This window comes from Rana temporaria, chromosome 6 (assembly GCF_905171775.1).
Source record: "Rana temporaria chromosome 6, aRanTem1.1, whole genome shotgun sequence".
Taxonomy (NCBI): Eukaryota; Metazoa; Chordata; class Amphibia; order Anura; family Ranidae; genus Rana; species Rana temporaria.
Window position 1 is genome coordinate 151,452,055 of NC_053494.1, and position 15,020 is coordinate 151,467,074.

Here is a 15,020-nt window from a genome sequence, read left to right on the forward strand (position 1 = left end):
CATTGTGTTTTCTCTATATCTATATAAATATTGCTAAGATTGGCTTACAAGGACTGTAGAAGTCACAAAAGCTGAAGCCACCGTTCTTTTTAAATGCAGGAACTTCTCTAATTCTCTTGAACATATTTCTATGTTGGGCACGCTCGCTGGCAGCAAAAATAGCTGGATAGGCCTGGGAGGTTTAATCAGTCATTATATTGACTCAACAAACCAGAGCCCCAGGCATCATGGAATTTGTAGTTCCGCAACAGCATGATGGCCACAGGTCGAACACCCATGCCTTACATGATTATTTTTTTGCCAATCATACACTGATTGTCTTGCGACATTATGCTTTCCTGAGTTCAGCAGTACTTGGTTCTTGTTACAAATTCTACAAGAAAGAATGGATGTCTCTTAGGATGCATGCACGGGATCAGATTGTCTGGAAGGTCATGCATGGAAGGTGGAAATTCTAAATTGTGCATTGACGCACGGGTATGTGTGAACCCTTGCTGCTGTAGCTGGCATGGTAACCACTTCAGTACTGGACATTTTCACTCCCTTTCTGCCCAGGCCAATATTGAGATTTCAGTGTTTCTACATCCTGAATATCAATTAATCAATCATGCAACACTGTACCAAAATGAAATGTTTTTGGCGTTTTTTGAGACAGATAGAGCTTTCATTTTTTGGTACCACTGGCCTTTTTTTCTTTTTGCTATATAAATGAAAAAACACATTTATTCTGCTACATTTCTTTGGTAAGAATAACCCAATCAGTGTATATTATTTAGTCTATATGAAAGTTTATAGGGCCAGATTCACATAGAAATGCCCAGGCGCAGTGTATCATACGCTACGCCGACCTATCTTACCTGGCTCAAAGTCGAATCCAGGAAGATTTTGCGCCGTAAGTTACGGCGCCGTAGTGTATCTCTCGGCGCGTAATTCAAAACGGCGGGTAGGGGGCGTGATTCATTTAAATGAAGCGCGTCCCCGCGCCGATTGAACTGCGCATGCTCCGTTTTGAAATTTTCCGCCGTGCTTTGCGCGAAATGACGTCGCACCGACGTCATTTTTTTAACTTAGACGTGAGTTACGCCCTTTCCTATTCACGGACGACTTACGCAAAAAAAAAAAAAATTTCGACGCGGGAACGACGGCCATACTTAACATGGCAAGTCTATCTATACGCCGCACCATTTTTTGGAAAATATATATATTTTTTTTACATACTGTGATTAATGCAGGACAGTATCACCATATGACAGTGTGGCTGTGATTAGGGATACTGACTGGTGACAGCATGTACAAAAATGAAAAAAGATGATCATTTTATTTCCAGATTTTTAATTCTTCACATACTTTGACCGGACCAGTGCAGTGTTACCATAATGACACTGTACTGCTCTGGGGAAGTGATCAGGATTTTTGTTTTTACACTATAATTACTAATAACAGTGATGTTATATTTAACAAACATATTGTTTTAAACTTTTCTTTCAATAGTTTTTATTGAGTTTTTTCATAGAAGAATAGGACACATTGGTACATTCTGTTATACATTGTAGTGCATAATGAGCACAGTGTCACAATCGACCTTAATCATCAAAAGGAGAATCAATGCCAACGTACGGCCAGGGTATCACCCACCATCTCCAGACACCCCACATGGGAGCAAACTGTGTCATAGGGTGGTGGGCGACACAGCCATCAGGTTATCGATATACTGCCAGTCAAGAATGGAAAAAAAAGGATTTTTTTATTAGCGTTTTTTCCAAAACAAGCAACCCCAGGCACCTAGCTGCATATTCACACAGTGGCACCCAGATAGTGCTATATGCAGCGAACCGATACAGAGGGAGACTTCCAAGCTCCTGCAATAGAGATCTTAGCTGCATACAGCACAAAGTAAACTAAACGTCTCGTATGCCGCGGTCTGTTTTTGAATAGAGTCCTGTTTGGGTCTGGTTCAGATACGAATTCAAGTAAAAATTGGACTCTGCACTGGACTCCGGACAGAAAACTGCAGGTGGACAGGTGGAAAGCTAGCCTAATGCCACGTACACACGATCATTTTTCAGCATGAAAGAAAACACAGTTTTTCAGCATGTTTAAAAAACAACGTTTTCCCAACTTCATCATTAAAACGATGTTGCCTACACACCATCGTTTTTAAAAAATGATCTAGCAAAGCGCGGTGACGTACAACACGTACGACGGCACTTTAACCACTTAAGACCCGGACCTTTAGGCAGCTAAAGGGCCTGGCCAGTTTTTGCGATTCGGCACTGCGTTGCTTTAACTGACAATTGTGCGACGTGGCTCCCAAACAAAATTGACGTTCTTTTTTTTTTTCCACGAATAGAGCTTTCTTTTGGTGGTATTTGATCACCTCTGCGGTTTTTATTTTTTGCGCTATAAACAAAAATAAAGACAATTTTGAAAAAAATGCAATATTTTTAACTTTTTGCTATAATAAATATCCCCCAAAAATATATAAAAAATACTTTTTTTTCCCTCAGTTTAGGCCGATATGTATTCTTCTACCTATTTTTGGTAAAAAAAAATCGCAATAAGCGTTTATCGATTGGTTTGCGGAAAATGTATAGCGTTTACAAAATAGGGGATAGTTTTATTGCATTTTTATTCATTTTTTTTTTTTTTTACTACTAATGGAGGTGATCAGCGATTTTTTTCGTGACTACGACATTATGGCGGACACTTCTGACAATTTTTGGGACCATTGTCATTTTCACAGCAAAAAATGCATTAAAAATGCATTGTTTACTGTGAAAATTACAATTGCAGTTTGGGAGTTAACCACAAAGGGGGGGGGGGGGCTGAAGGGGTTAAGTGTGACCTCATTTTTGTTTCTTACTGTAGGGGGGTGTGGCTGTAGGTGTGACGTCATTGATTGTGTTTCCCTATAAAAGGGAACACACGATCAATGACGGCGCCACAGTGAAGAACGGGGAAGCTGTGTTTACACACAGCTCTCCCCGTTCTTCAGCTCCGGGGACCGATGGGCGGGACTCCAGCTGCGATCGGGTCCGCTGGTCCTGCGGTCACGGAGCTTCGGACCGGGGCACGCGCCCGCGACCCACGGCTGGGCACTTAAAGAGGACGTACCTGTACAGGATTGTGCCCAGCCGTACCATTCTGCCGACGTATATGTGCAGGAGGCGGTCCTTAAGTGGTTAAAGGGGAAGTTCCATTCGCCTTTGGGCTGCTTTAGTTGATTCCGCGTTAGTAAGACGATTCGCGCTTTTTTGTCTGTTACAGCGTGATGAATTTGCTTACTCCATTATGAACTGTAGTTTTATCAGAACGAGCGCTCCCGTCTCATAACTTGCTTCTGAGCATGCACAGGTTTTTTTCGTCCTTTTAGCCCACACAAGATTATTTTTTACAACCCGAAAAACAACGTTAAAAAATGCAGCATGTTCGGAAATTTTTTTTTTCGTTTTTCAGAACCTGATAAATGATGTGAAGCCCACACACGATCATTTTAAATGACATTTTTGAAAAAAATAATTTTTTCATGCTGAAAAATGATCGTGTGTACGCGGCATTACTCTCAGCGGCAACTCAACTTGCCTGCAAAATGCCGGATATGTGATATGCCATGCTGCAAAAGCTGCACTTTCAATAGCAGGCAGTCAGAGGCGGTCTTTAAATGTGTCCACATGCTGCACCTCAGAGGGGACTTTTTGGCTTGATGCCATCTTAATCATGCTGTATGGCCCCATACACACGAGGAGACATGTCCGATGAAAACGGTCCGCGGACCGTTTTCATCGGACATGTCTCCTGGGAGCTTTTGGTCTGATGTGTGTACACACCATCAGACCAAAATCCCCGCTGACAGAGAACGCGGTGACGTAGAAGACATTGACGTTCTCAAACACGGAAGTGCAATGCTTCCACGCATGCGTCGAATCAATTCGACGCATGCGCGGGATTTCGGGACGCTAGTTACACGTCATAACCAGCGGACATGTCCGATTAGGTGTACTAACCATCGGACATGTCCGACGGACATGTTTCCAGCGGACAAGAAACTTTTGTCCACTGGAAACCTGTCCGCTAGGCCGTACACACGGTCAGACATGTCCGCGGAAACTGGACCAGTTTCAGCGGACATGTTCGACCGTGTGTACGCGGCCTATGTCTTGTTTTTTTGGGCCTATTTCAGTGCACTGCCTTGGTCAAGAATAAACATAGTCACTTTAAAATTGTGTTGCCAACAGTGATTCCTTGATTATAAACTGCCCGGTCCAGACACTGTGGCCTTAAAAGGCTAAAAAACTGAGTAGAAAATGTGTATAATTTTTTTTCTTTTGTCTCAGCTTAATACATTGGGGTCTATTCATGAAGCAGTATTTTCCTCTTTAAAATTTGGAGTAAAGCGACTCAACAAAAAAATGCTACTGAAATACCACATGCAGTATTTCATTGAAATATGTGGTATTTATCTCATGAGATATCCAGTGGAATGGATACAGTGGAGAAGAAGAATTAGAACCCCTGTCAGTTTTTATTGCTAATAAAGAGGTAAAATGGTTTTAAGCATAAAAATATGTAAACTCACTAAGTCAGTGCGGTCCCTGCAGCATATGTAATAATACATAAGAAAAAAGGTGATTGGAATACCAATTAAAAGGGAAGCTGCTTTTACAGGACACACGTGGTATCAAAAACTAAGGTCCCTTTCACACTTGTGCGACTTGTCCTGGGACTTGGGACAGCAAAGTAGTGTGAAAGGGGTCTAAGTTCAATTAAGTAAATACAAAATATCTTTAAAAATGTTAAATATTGAATGAAAATTACACATATATAAATACCCTTCTTCCATCAATAAAAAAGACAATGGGGCAGATCCACTTACATTTAGATAGGCGCAGCGATGTAACTTACTTTTGAATTCTTTGAATCCACAAAGAATTCGCGCTGTAAGTTACGGCGGCGTAGTGTATCTCTCGGCGCGTAATTCAAATCGGCGGGTAGGGGGCCTGATTCATTTAAATGAAGCGCGTCCCCGCGCCGATTGAACTGCGCATGCTCCGTTTCGAAATTTCCCGCCGTGCTTTGCGCGAAATGATGTCGCAACGACGTCATTTTTTGAACTTAGACGTGACTTACATCCATCCCTATTCACACACAACTTACGCAAGAAAAAAAAAAAATTCAAATTTCGACGCGGGAACGACGGCCATACTTTAACATGGCAAGTCTATCTATACGCCGCAAAATAGCAGCTTTAACTATACGCCGGAAAAAGCCGACTAGAGACGACGTAAGAGAATGCGACGGCCGCGCGTACGTTCGTGGATCGACGGAAAAAGCTGATGATTCAGATAAGAAAGAATTAACCAACCATAATAACTCAAGGTCATCTGCTTTATTTACACTTTACTATGTACAAAGATGTAAAAAAAAAAATTGCACTTCTCTGTGTATGAGCACTTAAAAAAAAACACTTTAAAAAGCAACTCCACATAGAAATGTTCTAGGTTACAGATAACTCCATTACTAGTGGTCAAAATGGTTTGTCGTCAATGGCTTTAATGCAGATCCAGTGGCTTTATTTATTTCACATAGAACCTCATTTTCTTTAGCAAACATCTGTTGACAAAAAAAAAAAAAGAATATTTAATTGCTATACTATTAACCTCCCTAGCGGTATGATTATTTCAGAAAAAAAGGTGCTGAAAGCGGTACCATTATTTGCAAGGAAATTTGGCGTTTTATACTGTAGGCCTGTCATTTGTAGGAATAACTCACTTAAATCTGACCAAACAAGAGTCTAGTAGGCATCCCGGGTATGACATTTTTTTAAAAACAAAATTATAATATAATAAATAATTATAACAAATAATAATATAATTATAATAAAAATTATTCAATAATGTAATCAACTGAAAATCACTGAAATTTGCTCAGTTGCAGAATTGTCACTGTCATTACTTTTATTTTTTTATGACGAACTTCCCCACAAATCGCTATCGCACAATTCTGCAAGTGATTATAATTTATTATCGCTGTTTTCTAGCTGCTCTAAAATCATTTTTGACATAAAGGGACACTTTTGGTTGCTATGGACAATCTACAGATTGCAGTCAGAAAGAACAGTTTTTATTATATACAAAGGTACATGTAGGACACTGGGCAGACCACTAGGGACAAGGGGTGTGTGTATTTTTTTCATACAGTACTGTAATCTATAAGATTACAGTATATTGTATGTATAGTGTTTGTTTACCTTTTTGAATTTGGCGCCGTTCTCCGCTCCCATGCGTCATAACGTCGCAGGAAACGGAGATCGGCGGCACACAGAGGCACTGTGTGAATCGAGCGAGGTCCCGCTCGCTCACACAGCGCGGTGGCATCGCTGGATCCAGGGACAAGGTAAGTAAACCCTGCCTATGGATGCTGCGAGGCGAGCCCGAGTCTGACTCGGGGTTACTGATCGCAGCACAAAAATGGAACCCCGAGTCAGACTCGGGAATACCGCCAGGGGGGGTTAAAGGTTTGTATTGAACACAGAACAAACACAATTACAAAATGCAGTATAAAACATATTTTCCTGTAAATTACAAAAGATATTAGTAGTTAAGAGACGTTTGTGATCTAAGTTGCTGCACATAACAAGCAGGCAGAGGGTACTTCTAATGAACTAGAATGTGCAGAAAAAATAAATAATAATGAAAATAGGGTTCAACCTGAGTTACAACAAAGTGTGTATTAAGCTGGCTGATATCATAGTATACTTTTTTTTTTGCTGTAAAATGTTAAAATTACAGGATTTGCCAATTTCATGCTTTTGTAATTTTTTTTTGTGTGCATACACCAACCTGTTTCCAGTCTTCTTGTCTGTCATGAGTATAGCCAAGAAGATGACAAAGGCCATGTACTGCTGTCACCTGACAGAGAGAACACCCAAGAAGTATAAGTCATATGTTATTTTCTAAAACCCTTATTTACATAATTTTTTACATTAAATTGACCAACATATAACCAACAAACATTAAATACCTTTTGTCACACCGCAGCTGTGCGGTCACATGATCCCCCTGCTGGCTGACCCCGATCTATGGAGAGAAGCCGGAGGGGCCGAGATCCCCCTGTGCTGGCCATTTGACGTCATAGGGGAATCTCAGCCCCTGCTGCTTCTCTCCATAAATTGGGGTCGGCCAGCACAGGGGGGATCATGTGACCGCACAGCTGCGGTGTGACAAAAGGTATTTAGCCATTTCATTTTTTTAAAACATAGTGACTTTACAATCACTTTTAAAGTGAATGTAAACCCGATTCATGGAATTCGACCTAGGCACATCTTATCTGTAGTGTTTACTTATCTCTCTCCAAAGCCCTGAGTCCTGTGTCTTTCTGCCATTTCATTCCTCTGTTATCAGCAAGATAACGTATGACAGAAACAGGGGATAAAAGCAGTCTGAGATTTGTGTCAAGGAAGTTGCTATAAATAGATTAGCAGAGAGCTTGTCTTGTCACAGCACAGCTCTGAAAGTATCTACGTTCTTCTGCCTATGTGAAGTGGGGGTGTGTTCCTTTCCTCCAATCAGCCATCACACAGCGTAAGCCAAGAATCCACAGCCAGTGCTGAATGAGAAAGTAAAAATTTTAACACAATGTAAGAATTCTAAAGAATACAGCAAGCTGAAGACAGCAAATATACATGTACAACTTATGTAGGGAGAATAGTTTCATCCCTGCTTATCATCTAAAGGGCTGTTCACTTCACTATTTATGGGAGAGGGTTTACATCTACTTTAAATTCTGTGACTAAGGACACTGTATAGAAATTCATCCTCAAACTTCACTACAGAGGCACTAAAATCTTAGGGCTGGATTCAGGTAGATTTCGGCGGGCGTAGCGTATCTCAGATACACTACGCCGCCGTAAGTTAGAGCAGCAGGTCCTGTATTCACAAAGAACTTGCACTGTAACTTACGGCGGCGCAGTGTAACTGGGCCGGCGTAAGCCCGCCTAATTCAAAATAGGCTGGTTGGGGGCGTGTTCTATGTAAAATACTAGTGACCCCACGTATTTGACGTTTCTAACGAACGGCGCATGCGCCGTCTGTGGACGTATCCCAGTGCGCATGCTCCAAATGACGTCGGCAAATCGTCAATGCTTTCGACGTGAACTTAATTACGGCCAGCCCCATTCACGGACGAGTTACGCAAACGACGTAAAATTAGAAAAATTTTACGCGGTTCCGACGTCCATACTTAACATTGGCTGCGCCATCTTTTTGGTGGTTTATCTTTACGCCTGAAAACCCCTTACGTAAACGGCGTATCTTTACTGCGATGGCCGGGCGTATGTTCGTGAATAGGCGTATCTAGCTGATTTACATATTCTAGGCGTAAATCAGCGTACACGCCCCTAGCAGCCAGCGTAAATATGCAGTTAAGATACAACGGCGTAGGAGACTTACGCCGGTCGTATCTTAGCAACATTTAAGCGGATCTCAGTTTGAGCATACGCTTAAAGTTGCGACGGTGCGGATTCGGACTTACGACGGCGTATCTACTGATACGTCCGTCGTAAGTCTTTATGAATCTGGCCCTTAGCTTTTTTCTATGGGGAAAAAAAAATTCCAACAGCCTAACAATGTGACAATTAGCAAGTGTTTCTAATCTTTGAGAATGAATAATTTCATAATACAAGCAGCTAGCGATGGCTTCTTTAAAACGCTTAGGGCCAAATCCTCAAAAGAGATACAACGGAGTAACTGCTGTTACTCCGTCGTATCCCTGGTCCTAACTATGGAACTGATCCACAGAATCAGTTTCCCATAGTTAAGACGAAGATCCGACATGTGTAATTGAATTACACTGTCGGATCTTAGGATGCAGTACCGCATCCGCCGCTGGGGGCATTTCGCGTCGAAATGCCGCCTCGGGTATGCAAATTAGGACTTACAGAGATCCACAAAGCTTTTCAGCTTCGTTTTTTCTACGTAAGTTTTATTTTGCAAACGCAAAATTAGGGCTGCTTTTACAAGGTGTAAACTGTTTACACCTTGTAAAAACAGACCTTTCTTGCTAGCGACGCGATTTTTTTTTAATTTTAAATTTTTTTTTTGGCGCCGTATCTTTTTTTTTACCCGACGCAACTTTATTGTCCCGTCGCGATCCACAAAGCCCGGCGTAACATAATTTCGCGCTATGCACGTCGGGAAAATGACGTCACGAGCATGCGCAGTACGGCCGGTGCGGGAGCGCGCCTCATTCAAATGGGAATCGCCCCCTGGAGAAGAGGAACGGCTTGCGCCGGCCGGATTTAAGTTACACCGCTCAAAATTTCTAGGTAAGTGCTTTGTGGATCGGGCACTTGGGTAGGAATTTTGCGGCGGTGTAACTTAAATAGGAAAAATTACGTTACGCCCGCTGGCTGAGGATTTGCCCCTTAGTACTTGTTAAGAATATGTAAATGAATCAATATCCACAAACTGGGCACAGGTGCAATAATGCTGTAATAATCCCTTCAGAATTATTCCAGTTGGCAAGTGACTGTTTACAGTCCCCTATGAATAAAAAAGAAATTGTTTCCATTCACATCTTTATCAAATAATGCTCATTTATGAATAACACTTGGCATATAATTCACCGTTAGGTTGCTGTTAAAATCCTCTTGTGCTTCTTGACATTGTTTATATATAAATTCAACACTGAGGTAGATATCACCCAGATTATATTCATCTTGAAATGATGGCTTGGGCAGAAATTCAGGATGAAGATCCTACAAGTGGGCAAACACAAAATACATATAGTATAGGACAAAAGAGGAAACTATCACAATAAAATGTCTGCGATTCTAAAAAATGTTGCTTAGCTTTGTACCTCGTGAAATGGGAATGACAGTACATCTGTTGCTGTGTCTTTTTTTCTATAACTTTTATTCAGTTGTCTAATCTTGGCATTGTTGACACATATCACACCCACATCAAAATGCCTCACACGAAGGCAACTTCTAGCAATCTCTAGATTCTTGCGCAACGGAGCTCTGCGAACATGGACCACACTCTGCAGGTTCCGTATGAGTAGAGACATCATTCTGTAAAAAAACAAAAAGAGCTATATTGTAGAATAAAGAAGAGAGGGGTGGGCATCCGCGCTAGCTATAACATAACATCTACATAAGCCAGGGCTCGACAAATCGCGGGCGCCAGGTCGCCATGGCGACTAGAAATAGTGTCCTGGCGACTTGGCTTGGAAGGTGGGCTGGCGCCATCTGGTGGTGAGCTGTTGGTATTACAAGTTATTACCACCAGATGTGAGCTGGCGCCATCTGGTGGTGGCCGTTGGTATTACAAGTTAAGCATTACAAGTCAAACAGCAATTCTAATGAAATTTTTCACTATTTTCACTGCCATCTTCTTCCCTCTAATTAGAACCCCCAAACATTATATATATATTTTATCCTAACACCCTAGAGAATAAAATAGCGATCGTTGCAATACTTTCTGTCACGCCGTATTTGCGCAGCGGTCTTACAAGCGCACTTTTTTGGGAAAAAAACACCTTTTTTAATTAAAAAATAAGACAACAGTAAGCAGCCAGCACAGTTTGTTGATTGTCAAACAATAAATAGACTTGATCCAATCATAGAGTACAGCTTATAATGGGCTGTATTGATTATCCAATCAATCGGTCAGTGATACCCTGTTTTTCAGGATGGGAAACCTTAAGAAACCCGAATACCTGGAGGAAACCCACACAAGCACATGGATAACATGCAAACTCCAGGCACATAGCATCCTGGACAACTCCTGGATACAATCCTGAAAAATAGGGTATCGCTGACCTATTGATTGGATAATTACATCTACCATATCTTTGGAGTTTGTGATTTTGATGGCTTTAACCACTTCCGGACCGCCGCATACAGATATACCGTATTTATCGGCATATACCGCGCACTATTTTGCCCTGAAAATCAGGGCAAAATTGTGGGTGCGCGGTATACGCCGATACCCGCGCCGAGTTTGAATACTGCGCCGGCATATACCGAGCGCAGTAGACTCGTGTATCTTCGGGCAGTCTCGGCGCCTCTCGCGCTGACGTCCTGAGCGTACAGGACGTCAGCGCGAGAGTTGCCAAGCCTGCCCGACGATACATGAGTGTACTGCGCTCGGTATATGTTGGCGCAGTATTCAAACTCGGCCGCAGAAGGACGCCGGACCCGACGAAGAGGACACACGAAGCCGCAGACGGACGCCGGACCCGACGAGGCCGCCGATGGACGCCGCGCAAGACACCAAAACTGTAAGTACAAAAAAACTTTTTTCCACAGGAATTCGGGCAACTTTAGGGGTGCGAGCTATACGCGGGAGCGCGCTATACCCCGATAAATACGGTACATTGGCTGTTTGAAGGGGGTTACCTCTGTTATGGCAGCTGCTAACCCAGGTATCCTCTTCTTCAGCCTGCGGTCTGGTTTTCTGATAATGGTGGTCTCTGTGGTGGATTCGCCGTCAGATCACCGTTATCTGTGGGGAGAAAGGGGCCTCCCGTGCCCTCCGACGCTTACCGGAGCCGTCGGCAGCGGCGGAGGCGATCGGGTCCTTCTGGTGGCTGGGGATGGAGACGAGTGAGGGGAAGATGGCTACCACCCATCTCCATACCATAGCAGGGCGGAAGTGGTGTCAAAACGTCACTTCTGCCCATAGGTTTTAAAGGGCCATTTATTTTTATTTTTTAAATGACAAATTTTTTTTTTAATTATTGCATTTTAGTGTAAATATGATATCTGAGGTCTTTTTGACCCCAGATCTCCTTAGGAGGACCTGTCATACTTTTTTTTTTTCTAATAGAAGGGATGTTTACATTCCTTGTAATAGGAATAAAAGTGACACCATTTTTCTTTTAAGAACAGTGTAAAAAATAAAAGGTAAAATAAAGAAGGAAAAAAAAAAAAATCCCGCCAAGCTCGCATGCAGAAGCGAACACATACGTGAGCAGCACCCGCATATGAAAACGGTGTTCAAACCACACATGTGAGGTATCGCCACGATCAGTTGAGCGAGAGCAAAAAATTCTAGCCCTAGACCTCCTCTGAAACTCAAAACATGCAATCCGTAGAATTCTTTAAACGTCGCCTATGGAGATTTTTAAGGGTAAAAGTTTGTCGCCATTCCACGAGCGGGGCGCAATTTTGAAGCGTGACATGTTGGGTATCAATTTACTCGGGGTAACATTATATTTCACAATATGAAAAAAAAATTGGGCTAACTTTACTGTTGTCTTATTTTTTTATTAAAAAAAGTGTATTTTTTCCAAATAAAGTGCGCTTGTAAGACTGATGCGCAAATACGGTGTGACAAAGTATTGCAACGACCGCCATTTTATTCTCTAGGGTGTTGCAATTGTTTTTATAATGGTTCTACGTAATTTTCCAGAAAACAACTTGTTTTTGAAGAGGAAGTAAACCCTCTCTAAAAAAAATTAAAATAAAAAAAAAACACCCTGCAAAGGCATCATACTAGCTCATTATGAATTACTTACCTGAGATCGAAGCCCCCACTGCCGTCCTCGGTCACCGCCATGATATGCGGTGTGACTTCCGGGTATCGCTGCTCTGGTGCTGTGACTGGCCGGAGCAGCGATGACGTCACTCCCGCGCATGCACGCGGGTACCGCCACTAACGGCATTATCGCCGTTAGAAGCGGCACACTCAGTGAAGTGAATAAGTGCCCAAGACATGGATGAGCGAGTTTGGGGTCGAGGAACGCGCTGCACAGAGTCCTGACTTCAACCCAAAAGAACAATGAATAAGAGCGGCGACTATGAGCCAGGCCTTCTCGTCCAACATCAGTGCCTGACCTCACAAATGCGCTTCTGGAAGAATGGTCCAACATTCCCATAGACATACGCCTAAACCTTGTGGACAGCCTTCCCAGAAGAGCTGAAGCTGTTATAGCTTCAAAGGGTGGGCCAACACAATATTGAACCCTCCGGACTAAGACTGGGATGCCATTAAAATTCATGTGCGTGTAAAGGCAGGCGTCCCAATACTTTTGACAATATAATGTATGTCATTTGGAGGCAGGACACCGATCCTGAGCTTTAGGCACTGGAGGAAAGAACACAGCGACAGAAATCATGGAGCAGCCTAGTCATGCCCAGACTGTAATAAGGGTATGTAGGCATTTTGTGTATGCACATACGATGTGAAGCACCAGGATTTACATACATTACTGACAATGATCTCATATGGGGTCGTAAAAACAGGTGGCTGAGCCAACCCCAGCTTCCCATCTGAATTTTAACAATACAGCCTGACCAAGGCCGAATCTAGGGTCACAGGCGCCTGGGTGCAGAATATTTCTGGCGCCCCTACATGGGCGTGGCCATCTTAATAACTTCTCCCCTTTAAAAATGTTTATATGGCAACGACTCAAACACAGAGATGCTCCCCTAACACGGACAAGGAGAACACGTCAGGCAAGGACCCCCAACGAGATCCGCCTCTGGACACAGACAAGGAGAGGAGGAGGGAGGAGAGCACTCTGGCGCTTCAGTGCCCCCACCTCTGTGGCGCCTGGGTGCACTGCACCCCATGCACCTGCCTAGGATCAGCCCTGAGCCTGACAGACCACACCACAACTACGAGTCAAATGCTTGGCTTGCAATTGCGGCACAATTCTGTAATGTAAAATTGCCATTCGCCAAATAACCTGTTCCTGAAACAGGTGTCAGTAGTGCCTCCTGAATGCGACTATACTGTGCTCTAAAAAGCGACCCACAACAGGTCTTATTTCAGAGGGAGGCTAGCATTACCACTTGTCTGAAATAATTAAAGCATTCAGGAGTTCCTCTTTCTAACAGAATCTAGAATATCTATAATTGTTTCACAGATCTCAGTCTAAAGACCACTATGGCACACTTCTCACTGGATGAATAAGTGCATTATACATTTTTCTTTTGGGTGTTTAGATTATTATTTTAATGGTTGTCACTTAACTGTACAATAAAGACGCTTCACTTGCTCAGAGCTGCTCTCTCCGATCTGTGAGCTGCAGGACTCCCTCCATCTTCTGCCAGCAGGAGGCGGGAACATTCTGCCACCGGAACTTTTGTTTCAACTCAGTGACCGGGGGAGCAACTTATCCGGATGGACAGGAAGTGTTTTTCACGAAAGAGGAAGCAGAGCTGAGCTTGTTTAGAGGAATGGAGGTGAGTGCCAGTGAAGGGGTTTGTAGAGTTTTTGTTATGAATGGTGTGAGCTGTGAATGGCTGGATTGTGGGGGCTGCAGTTTGAGCTGTGAGTCCGGGGAGTGTACTGGGGATTTTTCGTGGCATTTCTGGTAAGAACGGATGTTTTCTGTGCTTGCTGAAAATGTTCTTAGCCTGATAAAAGTAAACACATTCTGCCACCACAGATTGGTAAGCTCTAATACCTCTCTTTCTATATCTATCTTTGTTTTGGTGTTTAGATGCTGTATATTAACCACTACAATACAGGGCATTTTCACCCCCTTCTTGCCCAGACAAATTTTTATTTTTCAGCGCTGTCGCATTTTGAATGACAATTGCGCGGTCGTGCGATGTGGCTCCCAAACAAAATTGACGTACATTTTTCCCCACGGATAGAGCTTTCTTTTGGTGGTATTTGATCACCCCTGTGTTTTTTTTTTTTTTGTGTGCTATAAACAAAAGAAGAGCGACAGTTTTTGGGAAAAAAACACTTTTTTTACTTTTTGATTAAATAAATATCACAATTTAAAAAAAAAAAAAAAAAAGAATGTTTTTTCCTCAATATTGGCCGATATGTATTCTATATATTGTTGGTAAAAAAAATCGCAATACGTGTATATTTATTGGTTTGCGCAAAAGTTATAGCGTCTACAAAATAGGGGATAGATTTATGGCATTTTTATTTGTTTTACTAGTAATGGTGGCGATCTGCAATTTTTATTGTGACCGTGACATTGCGACGGACATATCGGACAATTTTGACACTTTTTTAGGACCATTCACATTTTATACAGCGATTAGTGCTATA

At 42.5% G+C, this 15,020-nt stretch overlaps 2 protein-coding genes across 6 annotated transcripts in view; one reads left to right on the forward strand and one right to left on the reverse strand.

Annotated features, from left to right (window-relative positions):
- Nucleotides 1–5,371: 5,371 nt before the first annotated feature.
- YBEY (ybeY metalloendoribonuclease) lies at nt 5,372–14,098 on the reverse strand. Of its 5 annotated transcripts, none has more exons than XM_040357600.1 (5): nt 14,005–14,094; nt 9,856–10,069; nt 9,623–9,754; nt 6,840–6,908; nt 5,372–5,610 (listed from the first exon to the last, which is right to left on the reverse strand). In XM_040357600.1, exons 1-5 carry the CDS (start codon nt 14,073–14,075, stop codon nt 5,518–5,520), a joined length of 579 nt encoding a protein of 192 aa, XP_040213534.1. In that variant the 5' UTR covers nt 14,076–14,094; the 3' UTR covers nt 5,372–5,517. The 5 variants fall into 5 exon arrangements, with proteins under 5 accessions (XP_040213534.1, XP_040213537.1, XP_040213536.1 ...); XM_040357603.1 differs by having other exon boundaries at nt 13,985–14,088; XM_040357602.1 differs by having other exon boundaries at nt 13,980–14,088.
- A 10-nt stretch (nt 14,099–14,108) lies between these two features.
- LOC120943922 (minichromosome maintenance complex component 3 associated protein) overlaps nt 14,109–15,020 on the forward strand; it is a 71,605-nt gene continuing 70,693 nt past the window's right edge. Inside the window, exon 1 of the mRNA XM_040357599.1 lies at nt 14,109–14,191. The gene's annotated coding sequence lies outside the window, so the exon portion shown is untranslated. The remainder of the gene's footprint in view (nt 14,192–15,020) is intronic.